Raw genomic sequence first — 23,426 nt, forward strand, 5'->3', positions numbered from 1 at the left:
CTGAAACTTCATCCCATTCACCCTGTTCTATGATTCTAATTTGGTAAAGCAATTATTCCAATACATTGGTGAGTTAAAAACACAATACTAGAGGATATCTTAATGACCTAGAGTTGTTGATGGGTTTACCAAAGGGTTTTAGACACAATGTGAAGAAGAACAAGAAATTTAAATTATGTAAAAAAAAAAAGATGTAGATTTACCAGCTCAGTCAAATAATTTAGAGAGTCTGATTTGTCCCTCTAATCTTAGACTAGAAACAGTTATATTTCTATGATATAAGCTGTACATTCTTCAAACTCAGCATTTAATGAGCTCCTGTTGTGTTCCAGTCTCTAGGTTTGGGACTGGGCGTGTAACAATCCAGTTGGAGTATCTGTTCGCAGGTAGCTTGTATATCTAGTAGTTTCTTTTTGTCCAAGTCTGAATTAATATCTTTTCTTGTTTGTTATAAATACACACACACCACCTTAGCATATTTAACCACTTAAAATATTGATATTACAGTAAGTATAACATTTCAAAATAACTTTTAGAATAAATTGAAATGTATGCTTATCAGACAATTTGGAAAATACAGGTCAGCCAAAAATAAGAAAATAGCAATCAATCATATTATCAGTATTTAGAAATAATTGTTGTTAAATGTCTTTATGTTTCTTTAGATATTTTCTTAAGGTTTGCACATTTAAATTTGTGTTTTCTTCTATTCCAAATCCTCATTTTAAGTTCCCAGTTTACCTTCTTCTGAACCAATCTCTCAGTCCCTTCAGTATCCTTGTTTTCTCACTGAGATGAATTTAATGATAATACGTTGAAATTCTAAAGCCAAAATATACTTAATTGTGCATGTTATTGTATTCATTTATCTCTTAGTGAAAGTTGGTACAAATTGATGGATATCTTATGAATATATGACCTAAAAGTAAATTAGCATACTTAAACTTAGTAAAAAAAATTTCATACTTATTTTTATTTCTTTTCTCATCTACTCTTACTTTTTCTTTAGTTCTTTTTATCTCTCACTCATTCTTTTTATATTTTCCAATGAGTCGTTTCCTCTCTACAAAAACTTAGTCTTTTCAATAAAACCATTTTGCATAATAAAATTGGTTTTTATATGTGCCAATTTAATAAACATTTAAAATTTACTTTAAATGTATTTGTTTCCAGAGAAAATAATAAAGATTATAAAAATGAGCATTCATAATGTCCAGCTTAAGAAATAAAATGTAATATATACAATTGAAGTTTCCTGTATATCTCTTTGCTATTTTATCCCCCTCCCATTCCTTTGCTTCTGAATTTGCTTTTTATTTTTCCTATACATTTCTTTATATTTTTATTACATTCATATAGGTACATAAACAATATATAATATTCACTTGCATATTTTTAAAGTTAAATAATTGTCTTCATGTACATGCTTGATTTTTTTCATTCACCATTTTTACTGTAGGTTTACTGTCCATCTTCACTTTTACTAAATATTAGTGGATTGTTCTTTAAAGTGGTTATAACAGAGGTTTCGCTTGCTCTGTATTTTCACTGATGCTTGATATTATCAGACTTTTAAATTTTTGATCAATCTGATGAGTATAAAATGCTATCCCATGTTGGTTTTGATTTGCATTTTCTTGATTACCAGTGAGATTGTTTGCATTCATATATTTGTTGGCTTATTGAAATATTTCATTATCTGGGAATTTCCTACTTATATTTTATGTTCATTTTTCTGTTCCTATTTATTTTTAGGAGTTATGTATGTAATGTAGACATTAAACATTGCTTTATGTTATGTTTTGCAAATATTTATTCCCAATTTCTGGCTTATATTTTTCTGGCTTATGATGAATAGGAATATTTGAATTCATTTCCTTCCCCAAGTTTAGAATGATATTCTCCACAGTTTTTCCTAAGATTTTTTAAATAGTACATTTTACATTTCAATTTTTAATCCACTTTCCATTGCTTTGTGCTTGTATTATTGGGTAGGTATCTAAATTTATTGTTCTCCTTATGGATAACCAGTTTTCCCTGCATCATTTATTGACATTCCTTGTTTACCTGCTACTCTGTAGGTCATCTCTGTTACATATCGAGTTTCCATATACTCATGGCTCTGCTTCTGGGCTCTCTGTTCTGTTGTATTAATCTATTCTTGTGCTAATGCTGTATTGTCTTCAATAATTTTGCTTTTAGTTTGTATAGCTATCTAGTTAGGCCTATCTCCCCTGCTTATTCTTTATTTTCAGAGTTCACTTAGCTGTTCTCTGCCTTTGCTTTCCTGTAAAAAATTTAGAATCAGCTGAATCATTTCAGAAATTATAGATTAATTTGGGAAGAGCTATTATCTTTATGATATTGATTCTTTCTATCAAGAATACAGTGTAACTTTTCATCTACTTACTTTACATCTCTGACTGTAATGTGGTCAGTGTACATGATCTGTATGATGATAATTCCTCTTTTCTTCAGTAAAATACATACAACAAAAAATTTACCATTTTAACCATTTTTAAGTGTACAGTTCAGTGGCATTAAGTACATTCACATTGTTGTGCAACCACCACCACCATCCATTCCCAGAACTTTTTCATCTTCCCAGATTAAAACTCTGTGCCCATTGAACAATAACTCTCCATTTCCCTGCCTTCCAACCACATCCTGCTTTCTGTCCCTATAAATTGAGTTACTCTAGATGTGTCATATAAGTGGAATCACATGGTATTTGTCCTTTGTGACTGGCTTATTTTACTTAGCATAATGTCTTCAAGGTTTATCCATGTAACACATGTCCGAATTGTCTTCCTGTTTAAGGCTGAATAATATTCTATTGTAATATTAACTCTTTACAGTTTATTGACACTTGCTTTGTTGTATTGATCAATTTTGTAATTGTTACATTTGTGCTTAAAAGGATATATGTTCATTGGCTACAAAATTCAATATATCTCCAAGCCAGTGAACTGTTGTTATTTAAATCATCTGTAACCTCAATCATTTTGTTGTAATTTGTTATAACCTCCTTCCATGATTGGATTTTTTCAATTTCTCTTTATAGTTCTGCCAATTTATGTGGTATACATTTTTTGTTGTTGTTAGTTAAACTTTTGTATTATTTTATATGTGCCCTTACGGTCGCTAATATTTTCCCCCTAAAGTCTATTTTGTCTGTTTTGAACATGGCTGCACAAGGCTTTTACTTCTTCTTCTTTTTTTTTTTGGTTAGTATTTTCCTTATATGTCTTCAGAGAACCTTTTTATTCAATCTTGCTCTGCCTAAGAATATAGCCTTTCTATTTTTAAAATTCAGTTTGACTGTCTCCATCTTTTAGCTGGTAAATTGAGTACATTCACATCAGCTGTATTTAGTGACATACGGGGATTTGTTTCTAACATCTTATTTTATGAATTATATTGGTTCAGTTTTTTCAATGCTTCATTTTTTTCTCCATTTATTTTTAGATTAATTGCTTCTTGATTTTGCTTTTTTTCAAAATTTTTTGTCCACTTTAAAGTTATGCACATTATTTCTAATTATTTAATAGCTGCTTTTAAGTTATTAACACGCATGTTTAGCTTCAAGAAGTCTAAAATTAACCAATATTTCCACACCCATCCTGAATAACACAAAGACTTTAGGACGTGTAAATTCCCACTAGCCCTTGGCATCTTGCAAGATAACCTCCAGGGATATTTATGATTCTAATTTTCTGTAAAAGCAAGACTTCTAAAATTCAAAACACTGCGAGCTAGAAAGAAATTCAATTTTCTCATAACGTCAAACAAGGAGGAACGTGTATTCTTTAAAGAAATGGCTTTAGAAATAGAATTTTAATATTTTTTTCTAATTATTTTCCCAGGATCTTTTTTTCTTTTACTTTTAGGTCATATCTTTTATTAAACTAGTTCAAATGATTCTGATTATTTCAAAGATAAAACCCTGTCTGTTTTTATTTCTCTATTTGCTCTTGCTGAAGTTGCATGATGATATTGATTATAGCACACAATGAGTAACCACCCACATGTCTGGAAGCAAATGTAACATCCAGAACAAACCCAGAAGCCATAAAATAGGTCCCTGAGCAGTGGCAACAAGAAAGCAAAAGAAAACCAAACCAAACCAAAAAAAATCACTGCTATTACAAAAGAATAGGTCCTTGAAGTCTCCTCAGCCCATGGACTTTATCACCACAAAATCTCCATTAGCAAGCTAACCCTAAATAGATTCATTACTCTAAGCGAGAACGTTGTGTTTGTCATACAGAGAACTTCAAGCCTACTCACTTTCCAAATAGATGGCAACGTCTATTCTCCACAGCTTAGAAAGGTCCAGGCCTCAATGACATTAATGTCTTACTTACATCATTGAAGAATTTATAAAATAGGTGCATAGTAACTCTTCTGTGAAAGTAATTTGCAGCTTTTATCAGTGCAAGAGGACAGATGATATTCAGGCACAGCGGCCTTAGACCACTTCCTATAAGAAAAGATTGTCTTACACATCTGACTAACCTGAGAGAATTTCCCTGAGAGAAAGTCCCCAATTAAGTCACCTGAAAAAAGAAAGACTAATGTGTGCGTAAGAAACAGACTCAATATAGTATATTTAAAAGATATTTTAATCAAAAATACTTTTTCAAGGGGAGGGCATGTTTATTATTCACTGAATGGGCATCACACACTTTCCAATGGGGCTCAACAGATGAAAGGTCAATTTGGGTATCCATTTAATTTTTAATAACACTAGGTTCTGAACTGTTTGCCATTTTATTTTTCTGACAATGCAAGAGGGGAACGTACTTTATGACTTACTTAGAAGTACAGAAAAGAACCATGGACAAACTGATCTTTCATTAAAATTGTTAATAGAAAATAAAAGATTTAATGAAGCATTTCAATCGTTTCCAGCTACAACACAAAAATATCTCAATTTTCAACTTCAAGAAGGAAGCTTTTGATTGGTGAAGAGTAATATCCATCTGAAATGAAAGTGGCCTACCATTTTGTGATACTTTGGTGACTAATATGCACCATGTTAATGTGTGGCTTACTGGATCATCAAGATTTGCCCTACACATTAAAAGCTATACTTCATTTGTAAAAGGATATAATTGTAGTCAAATCTTTTGAAAGTGAATAAACGTTTCTCTCTTCTGTAGTCCTTTTTTGGCAGAAGATTCAAAAATATTTGACCCATGGCTGCTCTTAGGCCCAGTGATTTTTGAATCTAATGAAGTGTTTGAAAGGTTCAACTGTTTATTTTAAATAACATTCACCATTTTTCTTAATTAAGGTTTAATATAGGTGATATGCAGAAAGTTTGGAAAGCACATAAAATCACAAAGGAAAAATAATCCTCAGATCGCTCATTTCCCTCATTATTTCTTGGCTCCAGCACTAAATAATTTCAGAGTATTGTCCTTTGATAATTGTTTTGTCTGGGCTCTATCTTCTTGTATTTTTCACTAACCATTCCTTGGTTCTTTTATGTTGTGATTGCTTATAATAATCTTTCTTGTTTTATCCTTACAGTGAGATCTTAGGATGACTATGTATCACCTTTCTATTCATTTAGTTATTCAACCTAATATTTATTAACACCTACTATTTGTGAAACACTGCATGAGAATATGAGCCAATAGGCAAAGCTTGTATCCTCATGGAACTTACTAACCAGGGATAAAGTGCTTGAATTTTGGGTGTCAACCTACGCTTAATTCACTTTCCTATCTATACAGCCCCATGTGGGATCTGTTTCCTTCTGAATGCACAATACATATTGGATGGACACTTATATGAGAGAAATACATAACTATTATTGAACAAGTAGTTACTTGTCTCTTACCTATATTGCCAAATTCCTGATGGTAGTGATTGGATAAGTAGGATTTTGGTTGCCTGCTTGTGAAGTTCTGTATTAAGATGTAACATTTGTATCATGCTTATGAGTTGGCAAACAGTTATTCCATTATCTCAAAGGGTTCCAGTGAAGCCCAAGTAAAGCAATAAATATACTTTATTAAAAAAGAAGTAAGGTGATGGTGTCATTTACATGGAACTCTTATAGTATTGAGTATTCATTAAGAGATAAAACGTTTAGTAACCTCAGTCATCGAAAACGTGGTTCTGCTATTAGAAAAAAAAATGACATTTAACTTCCAGATATCTGTTACATATTCTTAATGCACAAATAATTATTTAGCTTTGAGAAAGCATAAGAAAAATATAAAATTCAGCATAAAATAAGTTCACAGATGAGTTAAATCCAGTCCCTGGTTCAAAAAGCTTTTGATATGATACATACAAAAATAATTTTACACACACCACACAAGGTATCTGGAGGTTCCCCCACTCTTCCCGTGGCTAATTCAGTGTATCCTTCACTTTTCAAATTGAACATGACTTTCTTAGATGGAAGTTCCCTCAACTTTTACATCAGATTCTTCTTTACACTTTTTCATGGCACTCTGCATTTTTCCTGTACAACACTCATTATATTTATAATTCCATTATATTTAGAAATATTTAGTATCTGTCTCCTCACTAGACAATAAAAATAAAAAAGGCTCAACATGCCAGCAAAGTGTGTGGCACAGAGTATGAGCTCAATATGTAGTTATTGCATGCAATAACTCTAATATATAAAAGATGATGGCAGAAAAAGGAGAGAGAAAAACAAAATGTGGTGGGAATTTAATGGAAATGGAAAGCACATTTAATGTGGGAACTTAAAAAGTTTCTATATAAAATTTTAAATGGATCTTAGAAGATGTATATGAATGCTGAGTATGAAGCTTCATAGACCCACCTAGAGGGGATGATATAGAAAAGATGGTGGAAGCATGAAAGATCAGGGCCAACATATCCATTAGACACAGTAGACACTGTGCCCAAAACCCATGAGACCTTAAGGGGCCCACAAAATGTTTTAAATTTCAATATTTTAATCAGAAGAAAAAATGAATTATAATAATGAATGCAATGTATGCCAATGTAAGCATAAACTTTAAATTTTAATATTATTTTTATGGAGGAAGGGGCCCAAAAAGGCAGAAGTGCCCAGCGCCCATTAAAGTCATAATGCAGGACCTACCCGGTGGCACAGCGGTTAAGTGCGCACTTGCCACTTCGGCGGCCCAGGGTTCGCTGGTTCGGATCCCGGGTACGGAGATGGCACTGCTTGGCACGCCATGTGGTGGTAGGCATCCCACTTATAAAGTAGAGGAAGATGGGCACCGAGGTTAGCTCAGGGCCAGTCTTCTTCAGCGAAAAGAGGAGGATTGGCAGCAGTTATCTCAGGGCTAATATTCCTCAAATAAAAAAGAAAAGTCATAATGCAGCCCTGGGGATATTTGTTATATAGTAGATAGGATTTCAGCTAGAACCTGGAAAAGGAATAGAGGATCTAACATTGAAAATACAGGTTGGCCTTAGGTCAAGAGGAGCCCAAATGACAAGCTGGGGAGGTTCTTCAAACTTCAGTTTACCTGCAGAGACTTTTGTGTCAACTTTCTGCTTACATTGGGGCTTTAGGAAGAGAATTCTTGCAGGAAGGGATAGGATGGATTGGTCTTAGAAGGGGGCAATCAATCAAGGGCCTTTTGCATTAGTTTATATGAGGGTTAAAGAGGAGACTACAGTAGGTAGAGAGAGAAGGGATGGATATTACAAACATTCAGGTATATATTTACCGATGTGTTTTAGATCATATGCAGAAAAACTCCTTTTTCCCATAGAAAATTCCCAAAGTCATAGTTTACATTTGCATTCCCTCTGATTGTAAGTTCCATGAGAGGAGAGACTATGTCAACCTCACTGCTGTAACCTCAGGGCATTAAACATGGAGACACTCAAGAAATCAAGAGAGTAGACTCTTGCAGAAGTGTTAAAACTGTTATAACTAGAACTAGATCCTGACCAGGCTGTCCTAATCATCAAGCAAATGCTCAAAGCCTGACTATGTGAAGATGCCTCCCAACTGATTGATGGTTCGATTATTCTGCAGAGCAAAACGGAAGTAACAGCACACATTAATTATAACTTATTTTAAAATTAATTTTAAATAATTCTTAATTGTTTTCTAGATTGGGAAATTGTGCCTATGGTCTGTAACTAAATATATATTCATAATGATAGCTCGTATGTTTATATGCAGCATTAACCATGTTTGTTGAGAACATGGAAAAGGAAAGAAACATAAAAAGAAGTACAAAGGTTATGAATTCCCTGATGTTGAAGAGAGAGGAAATATTCACTGTGTAATATCGATAGCTAAATTAGCTGCCTATCTGTGTTTGAGAGATTGTGGTCGGAGACAGAGAAATGACTAAGTGAACCTTCCAGGAGCTTCCAAACTCTGGTTTGATTTGATAACTTGAGAAGTATAATGAATGATAATGTTGTTAAATCACTGAGATTATATTTAATACTCTATAAAGAAACTTAAAATTTTTATGGTATTGGGATTATTCCATACAATTTAGGAAAAATTCGTTGTTCCATACCATTATATGAAGTCTGAAAGATATCAAAATATAGCCATTTAGTTGGTAATTTTTAGGCTCCCATAAATTTCGTTACTAATATTATTGAAATAAATTCAAGATAGAATTTTCAGAATTGAGCCTCATTGGCAGTTTGAAAGCAGTTGAATTGTTCTCCCACTTTGTGTTGTAACGGTTCTGGGGCTGTATTCAAAACATTGGTATCAAGATAGAAAATGAGTCTAAGTCGATGTTCCTCTTGAGGTTAAAGGTCTGTTTCTTTCAGTCAGTTCAAACTGACAGGCCTCCTGCCATCACCTCCTCCTTAGCCAGGCAGACAGGCCCTGGCAGTCAGTGTGAAAACATCTGTTGAATGGATTTATTGACTGGATCTTGTTTTTTCTCTCCTTTGCTGTATTTTTTTTTTCTTTTTCCTTCACACCGTTTATTATGTCTCTGACCTGATGAACTTAATTTGTTGACATGTCGCTCTCAGTGTCTCCCTCAATGCTTGTCTCATGTTTCTTTCTACTGTGCTCTTTTCTTGGCAACAGCCCTTCCTGGAGCCCCAGCACACATGTGCGCTTTCGGTGCACCAAGCTCAGTTGGCTGTGGTTGGTATGGATGGATTAGAGAAACATCATCTTGTCTCCAAGACTCATTCCTCTCCTGCTGCCTCCGTTTTACCTCACCCAGCAATGGACTGCCCCCTTCAGCCTGGCTCTGCAACTGGTAGGAATCCCTAAAGACTCTCCCTAATAGGCGGACTAAATGCACCGTTCTTGTAGGATTAAGCGATTTAAATGCTCTGAATAGCTCCAATAGCTGAACGCTCTATTTTAACCCAAGGCAGCCCAAATTTTATGAGATTATATTGGTCACAAGACAAACAGCACATCTGATAAATCTTGGGTTTAGTATTAATAGCCTCATAAATTGTTATCATTCACGGGCCTGGAAAACACATCAACAGGTGCATGGGTCCCTTTTGGAAACAAAAATCTCTACAACATTCCTCGATCTCCTTTTTCTAGTAGTCCTGGTCACTAGGAAATTTTTGATGCTTGACTTCATTTAACTCTAAAGAGTGTCTCTCCCTGTTTGTTTTTCTTGTTGTTTTGTTTGTTTCACTGTTTTCTTCTGACTTCCCGTACAAATGACTCATGGGAGACAATGGTGCCAAGGCAACCCTTGCTTAATTCTACATACGTTAGTTCTGTTTCCATTTGTTATGGCGCCTCTGGGTGGGCTATTTGACCAACCTCTTCCTTTGCCTACAGCTGTGTTTGATATTTCAGAGCTTGGCTCCAGAGGAAAACAAACCAGATAATTCCAAGGCCAGAAGAAGGTCAAGTCTGGAACACACACACAAAAAGAGGTGCTATTCCCTTTACAAAGGAACTGTGCCATAAATACCCACGTGCCATAAATACCCATGTGGATAAATGTTCCCTTCTGTCTGCTGGACCCCTTTCTTTTCCCCTGCTCTCAATCTGTGGTTGACCAAATGAAAGATATTATACTCCTAAGGGACTCATACTTGGGTGTAGCAAGGAGAGAATTCATATGTACCTTCCTCCAAAGGCTCTCACAGGTTATCTGATTTATTTTTGAATCAATTTTCAGGATTCAGAGTTTGTTTTTGTGGCTTCTCTGACCTCATGCAACCCTTTGTGCTTGGAAAAGTTAAAATACTTTTTCTGAAATCACATTCCTAAGCCTTGATATCATCTTTTATTTAAAAATCAATGGGTGAAATGGCCAAGTCATTTAACTGTGACAGGTAACTTTAATAAGCATGCATAGGAGCTACTTTTCATAATATGTTATACTACAAGCCAACATTTCATACTAGGAGCTACAACTGGGTATATTTGGATATATTTCTTTCACCACATTAGTCACTGCCTCTGATGCCTCTCTTTCTTGGAGCATAGCAGACATGACCCCATATCCCAGATGACCCAAGACTGCAGCCCAGTGTCAGCGGAAGCCTCTTGGATCGGTCATGCCTAGTTCTATCCCTGGTCTTTAGGGCTTTTGCTCAAAGCCAGATACATGGTGTAGAGGAACACTTTTTGTAAGTAGTCATAGCAGTAGACTTACAATCCTTAAAGAATTACAATTCTTAAATCTCAATTCTTTTTCCTGAAAGTTTTTTTTTGTTTGGCCACAGCTTTCAGAGAACAAGGAGTAGCAACCATCTTATCATTATGCCAATTCCATTCACTCAAAATCATGTCCTTAATTTAAAAGTGAGCTCAATTATAAAGTTTGATGGTGCTATTCCTATGTGTGCTGCTGTCTATTGTAATCCTCTTGGTTAAGAGGAGTGGCCCTTTCCTGACATGATTTGGTTTCCTCTAGTTTTATATGCTAATTCAATATAAATGAGGCACAATCTCTGAGTATTAGAAATATCCTACAACTTTGAGAAAACAGTATTGCCAAATGAAAAGGGTTTGTAGGCTTTAGCAGAATCCAGGTGAAAGGGTGGCCTGCAAACCTAATAACATAAGCATGACTTAAACATAACCTAGTCATTCAAATTAAAGACTGGGTCATTTCAGACAACTATAATGTCAGCATTCTAGTATTTTTCAGAGTTTATATTGTAAACACAATTAGGAGAGATTATATAAACCTGTATTTTGAAAAACATAGGATTTTGTTCTTAATAGGCATTCAATAAATTTTAGTTGAATCACAAATATTAATTTGTGTAATATGTATGTACATATAATCATAAACATTTATGAATTTTCTAGTTCAAATTTGAAAACACTGGAAGTGCAGGTTACTTCGGAATTAGTGTTCTGGTTAAAGAATGACTAAGTGATTTGAAGGTTATATATTTCTGTAGAGAAAAACCTTCTTATTGTCTTATTTGACCCTAAAAATGTTGCATCCTAACACTTAAATTCTTAAAATTAAAAGGCTCAATAAAGTTTTAGAAAAATCGTGCAAAATGTAATTTATGTATCTGCTAATTGCCCCTCTGCTGTCATTGGGATTAAAAATATGTTTTGGCTGGTGGCTTTCATTTAGTGCTTTTCCGAATCCAAGGAAAGTGACATGCACCTTCTTCACGTTGCTCCTCCACATATTGTTCTGGCTTTAATCCAAACTTAAATTTCCCCTGTAGCCTGCATACTCTTCTAATCCACTTGATCTCCAAATTCATTTTAGTATTTCTAATGGTCTTGATTTTAGAGGTGAACTCTGAAGGCTTTCATTTGTACTATGTTTGAAAACAATTATTTTTAAATATTACACTCCTTTCTTTTGACTTTTTAACATCTATTCGTTGTAGATACATTTGAAAAATTAAAAGTGAGATTCAAATATTTTCTTTGGGAATATTTAAGTGTTTTCAAAAGAAAGTCATGCAATCTCACACACACAATAGTTTGTTCCACTAAAAAGTAAGGAAGAGAGACCAAATACAATGTTAATGTAGACGATTTGCTTAAATCCATTCTGTAAGAGCTACACTTTTTGGCACAACTAAAAAGTTATTTAATACTAAACTTACGTAATTTTCAAGGCACACCACTCAAATCTTTACCCTCCATGTGGATCCTCAGCAGCCAACTGGAGTAGCCACACCACCCACTTTTTGTACAGAATAAAACAATGTTCCAAGAGGAGAATGTTGTCTACGTTTAGACAGTTGTTGAAAGATGAAGTCTCGAGTCCACTTCCCGTGAGGACTTAAATGGATGAAGAAACAGAGACTAAGAAGGAGCCACCACCTGCTGGCCCTATGGAGAGCCTGGATGAAGCTATTTCTAGGATGGACAAGAAGAGCATATGATTGTGCACCTGCTGTAGTAATAATGAAGAATATGTGTTGTAAAGCAGGTTGCCACATATTCAAATGGATTTTATATTATATTGGAATATGAGTAATAATATTCAATTTTTACAATAATATTCCATTTAAGAGGTGCTTTTCTCATCCTATTTAAAGCCAAAGTATGGTGTTTATATGAGTTCTGATGACTAAAGAAAGGGCAATGTATTTTATTTTCTGTGCCATAGTCATCTCTTCTACTCAGCCATTCCTAAGAGAGGTGAGGATTGGCCATGGCTCACAACAGGACATTGACAGTAGATGATATAATTGTTCTAGTTTATACCAAAAGGGATTTATTGAAATAAGAATTTAATGGCAAATAAGTTTGGTTGATTTTATCTTCCCTATCACCCAGTAGGGTCTTCTTTCTCCCAACACTATGTTAGTTTACATAATCTTTGAGTAAATTCTTTTTTTGTAACTTTATCTTTTTAGTCAGAGACTAATGTAAAATAGAATCATCATGCTCAAACTAAACCAACATTTGTGAGAGCCATTAAAAATAACTTGGTAACAAGAGTTTGTAAATTGATGTTTAGTAGGTGGAACATTATGATGGAAAGTGAAATACATTTGAATGTTTCAGTATGAGAAGAGCAACACTGGCCTTTTTTTCTGTTTTTTAATGAAAGATATTTTCCCAAGTCAAACTAACTCAAGTAAATCCTTGAAGTTTTAGTTTATATTATATTTTCCTTCAGGAAACCTTGCTTGGCCAGCTAAATCCAAATAAAATCTATTATGGTCTCGCCTAACAAACTGTATTTTTCCCTCAAAAATTGTAATTATTTACTTATTTTGGGGATTGTGTTTCAATGTACTCTCCATGAGTAAGAAACTATGTTTTTCTGTTTCCTCTAACTCTAGCACTTAGGTTCATGGCTGGCACATTGAAGGTTCTCAGTATATATGTTTACTGTATAATAAATAAATGAATTAACAAACAAATGAACAAATAAATGAAATAAGAGTAAAAAGACATGAATTCCATAAAATTATACCAAAAAAGGTCATTCGTATGTTAAGTGAAATTTGGGGGTAAAATTTATATTTTTATTAATTACAAAAAAATGATACTTGTTCATTGAAGGCAATTTGGTAAATCTAAACAACTGTACAGGAGAATCACTCATGATTCTATCACTTAGAGGTAACTATAAATAAATATATATTTATTTGTTTTCAGTATTTCTTTCCTCTTCCTATGTGCCTCTCTTTAACAGAGTACAGAAAAGCATTATGCGTGTCTGTGTTCATGTGTGTGTCTATCTATAAGTGTATGTATGTGTGTAATTGTTTATGTGTGTACGTATATGTGTGTATGTGTGTGTTTTAAGACCTCCCAGAGTAAGTTTTGTCACTACCTTGTATCAGAATGGAGAGATTAATTTCCTTTGGGTAGATAATCAATTTTGAAATTACTGTTCTCAGATATATCTGCTTGAAATTTCTCCTGAAAAACTCATCCAAAATTTTCTCATCGAATTCTCACTGAAGATGATAAAAATAGCTATCTTATTTATTTAGGAGATTAACTGAACTTGATCACATATATCATATTTATTAACATATAACATATAGCATATATATTTATAAGTATTTATTAGTTATACATATATATGTATATGTATATGTGTATATGTATATGTGTATATATGTATATGTATATGTGTAAAATATATATATATTTTTTTTAATTTTTAAGTACTTTTGGCTTTCCTATGGCTAAGAATGTCATCCTATTACCTTCATACATACTTGGACACAGATGACTTAATGCACACATTTTTTGTCGGAAAAGTCTGGAAATATAGTCAAATGCTCAAGCATTGGCATTGAAGAGGAGAAGGCTGAGTTTAGCATTAAAGAGAATTCTGAGGCCATCCTTCTGTGTGTTTCTTTGTGGGCAGCCTGTTCATTCTTTGTTGGAGTCTCATAGTATATTTTCTTTATCCTGTTAATTTAAAAAAACAAATCATCTTTATGATGAGCATTTGTAGTTGCATACTCATGCATGTGTCTCTTTCTACTTATAAAAAAATTCTTCAATTATTCCTATTACTCAGTTAATCTGATTTCTTCCTCAAGAGCAATCACAATTTTGTGTTGAGCTCTCCATTGTCTCCCTATTTTCCTCTCATTGCGTACATCTCTAAGCTTGAATTCAATAGCACTGATCTGGTTTTTTGAAATGTAAATTCTTTTTTTGTTGCCTCCAATATAGATCTTAATTTTGCTATTATTAGTTTAGTTTTCTTGTAGTCCTTATCTTATCCATCTTTCTTTTTACTCATTAATTTAGCTTGATGTCTCCTTTTAGCTTTTGACTCCTATTTTGTAGGACCAATGTCTTTTGACATTTGAAGATGCCAAAAAGTTTTCTAAAATCTTGTTTTGGTTCCTAAGTAAATCATGTTCATTGAGCTAAGTAGTAGGAATGATGTTTCCTTTACACTTTCTGTGGCATATTCTCATAGACTCTGTTTTTTTCTTTTCCTGCTCACTTATTCTTGAATGTAGAGAAATCTTTCCAGATATTTTGCCAGGAAATGTCTAGTGAATTGTGTTTGACTTCACTTTTTGCCAACTTACATGTTGGTACAATCTCCTCCTTGGCTGTCTAGTTGAATTGCAACACTTAATCCAATTCCTAGGTTCTAACAGACTTTCATATAGTGTCAGTTGGAAGGCCAAAAGTGGAATTTCTTCCACTCACTTCCTTTTTAGCTGTCTGATAGTCTGATAAGATGATTTACATGGAAAAGAAAAAAACTATAAGTCTTAGAAAATACTTCTTATTTACTCAGAGGCACAATTAAGCAAATTTTAAACAATCATTTTTGGATATTTCCTTTGCTCACTGGACAAATAAAGTTTCACACATAATTAAAAATTTTGCTATCTGGTACTTTGATTTAAGTGTTCCTGTTAAAAGATACTGTAACAAATATTACAGGTGTTAGAATGTAAAGAGTATAGTAGAAAGAAAAAATAAAGCAAGATAGCCTCAATGGATTGATTAGAATTATGGCTAGAAAGTGTAACAGTGCTGCTGTGGGTATGATCTGGAGGTTATTGGATCTGATCCTTGCTTCAAAATAGCCCCTTCTATCCATTTCAGTAATTCCACCCATTTCAGATCAATTTTTGTAAAATATTTTTTTATTTTTAAGAGATTGTCTTTGACCTCCTAGCCCCATAATTTTTTCCTTCCTTTACCATACAGAGTTTTTTAAATGCATGTCCTATAACTATGTTTGTATATGCCTCACCTTTACTACTAGATAATAAATTAAATATAATAAAATGAAGTTGCTGGTACCTAGATCATAATGAGCATTCAATGACTGTTTCCTGAATCTGCATCTTTCAGGAGAGAGATCATGTTCCATGTTCTTGTATTGTACTATAGTCCTTAGTTCAGTCCTGGCCCTACATGGTGTTTAGTAAGCGTTGTTGACCAAATACCTTGGGAAGGTATGAAACCTCAGGCATTTACCAGAAAAGCAATACGAAGTTGAACGTTGAGAACTAGGAATCAGGATCAGGAGTTTTAGATCTCAAGATTCAACTTTCCTAATAGAACAAGGTGGACTCAGCCCAACAGTGTCATATGAGACTAGGTATAAACCTGAAGACATAAATGGATTCCATGGCTAAATAATGACTTAACTACATGTAATGATTAAGAAAATGGAAAGATAGTACACTACACTGAGTGCTTCAAGTCCTTATCTCTTTTAATAGAACTGAGATACCTCCAGCTTTGTTCTTTTTTCTCAGGAATCCTTTGGCTATCTGGGGTGTTTTGTTGTTCCATATAAATTTTAGGATTCTTTTTTCTATTTCTGTAAAAAATGTTGTTGGAACTTTGATAGGGATTGCGTTGAATCTATAGATTGCTTTAGGAAGTATGGACATTTTAACAATGTTAATTCTTCCAATCCAAGAGCACGGAATATCTTTCCATTTCTTTGTGTCTTCTTCGATTTCTTTCAACAATGTTTTATAGTTTTCGGTGTACAGATCTTTCACCTCTTTGGTTAAGTTTATTCCTAGGTATTTTATTCTTTTTGTTGCAATTGTAAATGGGATTGTATTCTTAATTTCTCTTTCTGCTGCTTCGTTGTTAGTGTATAGAAACACAACCGATTTTTGTACATTGATTTTGTATCCCGCAACTTGACTGTATTCCTTTATTATTTCTAAAAGATTTTTAGTGGACTCTTTAGGGTTTTCTAGATATAAAATCATGTAGTCTGCAAAGAGTGACAGTTTCACTTCTTCTTTTCCAATGTGGATCCCTTCTATTTCTTTTTCTTGCCTGATTGCTCTGGCTAGGACTTCCAATACTATGTTAAATAAGAGAGGTGACAGTGGGAATCCTTGTCTGGTTCCTGTTCTTAGAGGGATAGCTTTCAGTTTTTCTCATTTGGAATGATATTTGCTGTGGGTTTGTCATATATGGCCTTTATTATGTTGAGGTATTTTCCTTCTATACCCATTTTATTTAGAGTTTTTATCATAAATAGATGCTGTATCTTGTCAAATGCTTTCTCTGCATCTATTGAGCTGATCATGTGATTTTTGTTCCTCATTTTGTTAATGTGGTGTATCACGTTGACAGATTTGCGCATGTTGAACCATCCCTGCATCCCCGGAATGAAACCCACTTGATCATGATGTATATCTTTTTAATGTACTGTTGTATTCAATTTGCTAGTATTTTGTTGACGATTTTTGCATTGATGTTCATCAGTGATATTGGCCTGTAATTTTCTTTTTTTATGTTGTCCTTGTCTGGTTTTGGTATCAGGATACTGTTTGCTTCATAGAAGGAGTTAGGAAGCCTCCTCTCCTCTTCAATTTTTCGGATGAGTTTGAGAAGGATAGGTATTAAGTCTTCTTTGAATGTTTAGTAGAATTCACCAGGGAAGCCATCTGGTCCTGGACTTTTATTTTTTGGGAGGTTTTTGATTGCTGTTTCCATCTCCTTTCTGGTGATTGATCTATTCAAATTTTCTACATGTTCTTGGTCCAGTTTTGGAAGGTTATATGTTTCTAAGAATTTATCCATTTCTTCTAGACTATCCAATTTGTTGGCATATAGCTTTTCATAGTATTCTCTTATTATCTTTTGTATTTCTGAGGTGTCCATTGTAATCTCTCCTCTTTCATTTCTGATTTTATTTATTTGTATCACACTCCCCGATTTCAAATTATACTACAAAGCCATAGTAACCAAAACAGCATGGTACTGGCACAAAAACAGACACACAGATCAATGGAGCAAAATTGAGAGCCCAGAAGTAAACCCACATGTTTATGGACAGCTAATATTCGACAAGGGAGCCAAGAGCATACGATGGAGAAAGGAGAGTCTCTTCAATAAATGGTGTTGGGAAAACTGGACAGTCACATGCAAAAGAATGAAAGTAGACTATTCCCTTACACCATACAGAAAAATCAACTCAAAATGGATTAAAGACTTGAATGTAAGACCCAAAACCATGAGACTTCTAGAAGAAAACATAGGGAGTATGCTCTATGACATTGGTCTGAGCAGCATATTTTCAAGTCCCATATTTGACCGGGCAAGGGAAACAAAAGAAAAAATGAACAAATGGGACTACATCAAACTGAAAACCTTCTGCACAGCAAAGGAAACCATCAACAAAATGAAAAGACAACCTAAAAATTGGGAGAAGATATTTGCAAACCACATATCAGATAAGGGGTTAATATCCAAAATATACAAAGAACTCATACAACTCAACAACAAAAAAACCTAACAATCCAATTAGAAAATGGGCAAAAGATCTGAACAGAGATTTCTCCAAAGAAGATATACAGATGGCCAACAGGCATATGAAAAGATGCTCAACATCATTAGCTATCAGGGAAATGCAAATCAAAACTACAATGAGGTATCACCTCACTCCAGTCAGAATGGCTATAATTAACAAGACAGGAAACAACAAATGTTGGAGAGGGTGTGGAGAAAAGGGAACCCTTGTTCACTGCTGGTGGCAGTGCAAATTGGTGCAGCCACTATGGAAAGCACTATGGAGTATCCTCAGAAAATTAAGGATAGATCTACCATATGATCCAGCTATTCCACTGCTGGGTATTAATCCAAAGAACTTGAAAACACAAAGGCATAAAGATACTTGCACCCCTATGTTCATTGCAGCGTTATACACAATAGCCAAGACATGGAAGCAATTTAGGTGCCCATCAAGGGATGAATGGATAAAGAAGATGTGGTGTTTATACACAATGGACTACTACTCAGCCATAAAAAAAATGACGAAATCCGGCCATTTGTGATAACATGGATGGACCTTGAGGGTATTATGCTGAGTGAGATAAGTCAGAGGGAAAAAGTCAAATACCATATGATCTCACTCATAAGTAGAAGATAAAAACGACAAAAAAAAAAAAAAAAGCATGTAGCATTGGAGATTGGGCTGGTGGTTACCATTGGGGAAGGGGGGAGGGAGGAGGGCAAAAGGGGTGATTAGGGTCACATGTGAGAGGATGCACTATAATTAGTGTTCGGGTGGTGAACATGAGGTAACATATACAGAATTCGAAATATGATGTACATCCGAAAAAAATAAAAATTAAATAAATTAATTAATTAAAAAAAAATAATAGAACTGAGAGCCAGAGGAAGTACTAAGTCCAAGCTTATCTAAAAAAGGTATCAGAACTTTTTGAGTTAGTATTCTTTTTGGTAGAAAATAAACTGCTAGGGTTAAATTCAGGTAAAGACTTTATGTTAAGACTCCTTTGTGTATTCTCCCCAGTCCCAATTTTAACTCTTGTCCCATTGATCAAGAGAGAGATTGATCCATTGGTTTATGTTGCAAATGACAGCCAGTGAGGCAGAAAGGCTCAAAGAAAAGTAGAATTCCATATGAATCCCAAAGAGAAGAGCAGGGCTTATTTCTCACTCTGTAAGTCTTTGTTTTTGAAAAAAAGAAAGAAAAGAAAAAAAGAGAGAGGAAAGGAATGGAAATGAAGGATGAGGTTAAAGTCTCACCTTGCAGTCTACCTGTTAACACCTCATTGCTACATCATTAAGATGAGTAAGTGGAGGTTTGGGGTTCCAGACTTTATTTATTTCCCCTTAAATTCAATGTCTTTCCAAGAGCTCCTGGACTTTGTATTATAATCTCCAGATACTTGGCAATAACTTCCAGCTACCATAACCTGTTTCACATATATATATATATTTTGGCAGTGGTTTATGGAGAAAGTATTGTTAAAAGAGGAACAATTACTAAGGAGGTAAAGTTAGATATGTCAAGAGATGAAATAGTGAAAAGTTAAGCAACTTGATTAGAATCTCTACTTTTGAAGAATATGTTTTCAAAATGAGGGAGATAGTACATTTTTTGTTTCCTTGTTATCATTAGTATATCTTTTATGTAGTATGAAACTGTGGTTGAAAATATGTTAAATAGTTCCTCTTATGTAACAGCAACTCATAAATACTTGATATTTCTGAATTGTGAAGACGTGTCTTATATATCTTTATATTTTGAATGTTACTTTTCATGCCTGCCTTCTTTCCTTTCTGCCTTCCTTTATGTCTTCCTTTTGACTTTATTTACAAATATTTATTTATCTCCTTTTTGTGCAAAATGCCATGTAAAAATATGAAACTGAGTAAAATAAATGCCTGTATTAGAGGCACTTGCCAGTAGGAAGATTAAGACATATAAAATAAAAGGTAAAATACTGCAGAAGTAAGGCTACAAAAACTTTAGGAGTTAAAGGAGATCTGTCAGTGAGGTTTATCAAGGAAGGCTTTATCATGGAGATATCTGACCTAGTTTTAGCATTCACTCATTTATTTATGTTTTTCATTCATTCATTAAAAATACTTTCGAGGATCTACTATATTCCAAGCACGTTTACAGATCTAAGAGTTCAGTGATAAACAATATAACTCTAGTCTGTGCTTTCATATATTTTACCAGATAGTGAAGAAAATGTGCAATTAACAAGATTATACAACAATTACATAATTGTGGTAAACGCTCTGAAGAAGACCTAGAAATGCTATGAGAACATATAGTAGAGACCTAATATATATATAGAGAGAGATATAGATACAGATATGTAATATATAGTAAAGATCTCAGGGAATGCTTTGTTGAGGAAGTGACATTAAAACAACGTTGAAGAATGAAGAGGAATTAGCCAAATGAGGAGCAGGAAGGAAGAATTTTTTGGCAGAGACAGAACTGCAAGTATGGAGATTGTAAAGCGGCTATGATTTTGATCCTTTTGAGGAATGGAAGGTAGGCCTTTATGGGAGAACAAGAGATCAAGGGAGGAAAGTGTATGAGATGAAGCTGGAGAAGTGGAAAGGGGCCTATTGATGCTGGCCTTGAGAAATTTTAATCTCATCTGTGAGGTCGACGAAGGATTTAAGCAAAAGTAGCTACCACTGTGTGGTAAATGGAATAGAGTGAAAGTCAGGTAGCCAGTTACAAGGCTAGCTCAGGGGTTTAGATTAGAGATAATAGTACCTTGGATTGTGTATGGGTTTGGCATTGGAGATAAGAAGTAAGTGATTCAAGATGTATTTTGGAGGGAAAACAGGCACTACTTCTCGGTTCATTAGAGAGAGAGTATCAAGAGGACACTAAGCTTTCTTGCATGTGAAATGGCAGATCATGATGTCCTTTACTGAAAGAAGGAACACTCTGTGGTATAAGATTGTGAACTCAAATCTGAGACATCCTCACTTTATTAGACAGCCAAATGGAGATTTTGGATGGGCAGTTGAATAGACAAGTGTGCAAGCGTACTGCTGAGAAGAGAGATCAGCAGTGATGATGAAAATGTGATTTGGGGCATAGGATTGGATTTTGAAGGCATTTGAGTCTTAAGAATGGATATTGGGGCCAGCCTGGTGGTGTAGTGGTTAAGTTCACACTCTCCACTTTGGTGGCCGGGGTTGGGGGGGCGGTTCTTCCCCTCTTGAGTAACATTCCTCTAACACAATAATGTAGGTCAAAGGGAAAATAAAATACGTTAATTAAACTTACTTTACAACGTAAATTGCTGGTACTTATCTGTTCTTGAATAGATACTTATTATTGCTCTTTAATTTCTTATCATGGATTCTTCTGCCCTCACTTCATGCCCCTAGAGGATGTATTTTGATGGTAATTTTATTGGAATATTTGATTGGTTAAATAATTTCTTAGGTCAGGCAATTTTGTAAGTAACATGTTTCCCCCCAAGGAATCAGGTGAAGGGAGGAAATCTTTTCAAAATTAACCAATTATAATTATCATCTAATTTGTTGCTTTAAAAAGTCCTATTGTAGGCCAGCCCGGTGGTGTAGTGGTTAAGTTCATGGGCTCCACTTCAGCAGCCTGGGGTTTGCAGGTTCAGATCCCATGCAGACCTACACACCGCTCATCAAGCCATGCTGTGGTGGCATCCCACATACAAAATAGAGGAAGATTGGCACAGATGTTAGCTCAGTGATAATCTTCCTCAAGCAAAAGGAGGAAGATTGGCAACAGATATTAACTTAGGGGCAATCTTCCTCACCAAAAGAAAAAAAGAAAAAGAAAAGTCCTATTTTATGTATCCCTAATATAGTTTATTTCATCAGTTTTTATGATATCTTTTCCATCATAGAGTCTAATTGAAATATGAAATATGTTAACTCATGATAATTTAAAATCAGATTTTATTCGTTAAGTATCTATGTAATCTCTACTAAGGGTATTGCAATTCATTTTTTAAAAGAAACACTTCAGATGTCCCACAATATTATAAAATCTGCAATATCCCATTTTGCTTACAGATTGGCACAAATTATGAGAACAGCACAGTAAGCAAAGAAGACATTCTTTCTGCACAACTTTGCACAACTTTGAAGGAATTGCTAAGCAGAATAGGCAAGCAGTTGGAAAATCTTCCAGTTTATTGCAAGGATATAAACCTGATGTAAAGTGAGGCTAGAATTACTCATGAAATAAAGTCACAATTTAAAGAATCAGCTTATTTTGTGACTTCAGTGTAAAATTTAAACCTTTATTGAATTGAATTTTCCATCTGAAAATACTTCATAATGATTTAAGATACTGGTAAAATTACAGTATTTCTTTTTTAATTTGAAGTTTCTTAAAATATCACCATCTTCATCACTTTACAGATTTACTAAGCCAGGATCTGAGTACTGATTAATCCATGAGTTAACTTTTCTTTGCATATATATCCAGATACAGAGGACTAAATAGCTTTTATGTGCTCCTGGGTCTTTGCAGATATGTATTATTTCTCTACTTGTAAATTTACTTTAGAAGAATGCCTTTTTTGGAGTAATCATATTGTCATCTAACTTGTATCATTACTCAATCTTGTGCTGTTTTTTTGTCCTAAGGAATTGCCTACGACCCCCTGATGCTGAAACACCAGTGCATTTGTGGTAATTCCACCACTCACCCTGAGCATGCTGGACGAATACAGAGCATCTGGTCACGGCTGCAAGAAACAGGGCTGCTAAATAAATGTGAGGTAATCCTGAATTGGCCACACTCTTTTACTTACTTAAATAAATCATATAAAGAGGCCAGTATTCATTTGGATAGTACCAGAAACATGTTGACCCTGTAGCGTAAACACCATAATTGATGAACCATCATAGACACCAGTAGTACAGAACTTATGACCTGACCTCTAGGCTGGGCACACACAGTAGGTACTCAGTTAAAGTTGATGGACTGAGCAGCTGCCTGATGTGTGTGTGCTATTATTGCAGCATTTTTTTTTTTTTTCCACAAGGTATCATTCTTGTTTCCAAATAGGTATCATTTATTCAGTCAATTTTCTGAGAAACTCTTCATAAACTGTTAGGTGCTAAGTGCTTGTTATAAGCTGTGCTTTGAAATCAGATATATGCCAATTTTGCCTTGTGGAAATGACTAGATGTAAAAGATTAACTGTCTTCTTACCAATAAAAATCACTTCTTTTTATTGAAGTGGCTGTTTCGATATTTTTATGGTAGAGGTTTGAATACTTTTATTTTGTCAATATTTCT

The 23,426-nt window shown here is 34.3% G+C and overlaps 1 protein-coding gene across 1 annotated transcript in view; it reads left to right on the forward strand.

Moving 5' to 3' along the window:
- The window catches only part of HDAC9 (histone deacetylase 9), a 676,098-nt gene that overhangs the window by 413,108 nt on the left and 239,564 nt on the right, over positions 1–23,426 (forward strand). The window contains 2 exon segments of the mRNA XM_070615860.1: positions 9,044–9,221; positions 22,769–22,902. Of these exon segments, the coding sequence (XP_070471961.1) occupies positions 9,044–9,221; positions 22,769–22,902 (312 nt within the window).

The sequence above is a fragment of the Equus przewalskii genome, chromosome 4 (assembly GCF_037783145.1).
Source record: "Equus przewalskii isolate Varuska chromosome 4, EquPr2, whole genome shotgun sequence".
Taxonomy (NCBI): Eukaryota; Metazoa; Chordata; class Mammalia; order Perissodactyla; family Equidae; genus Equus; species Equus przewalskii.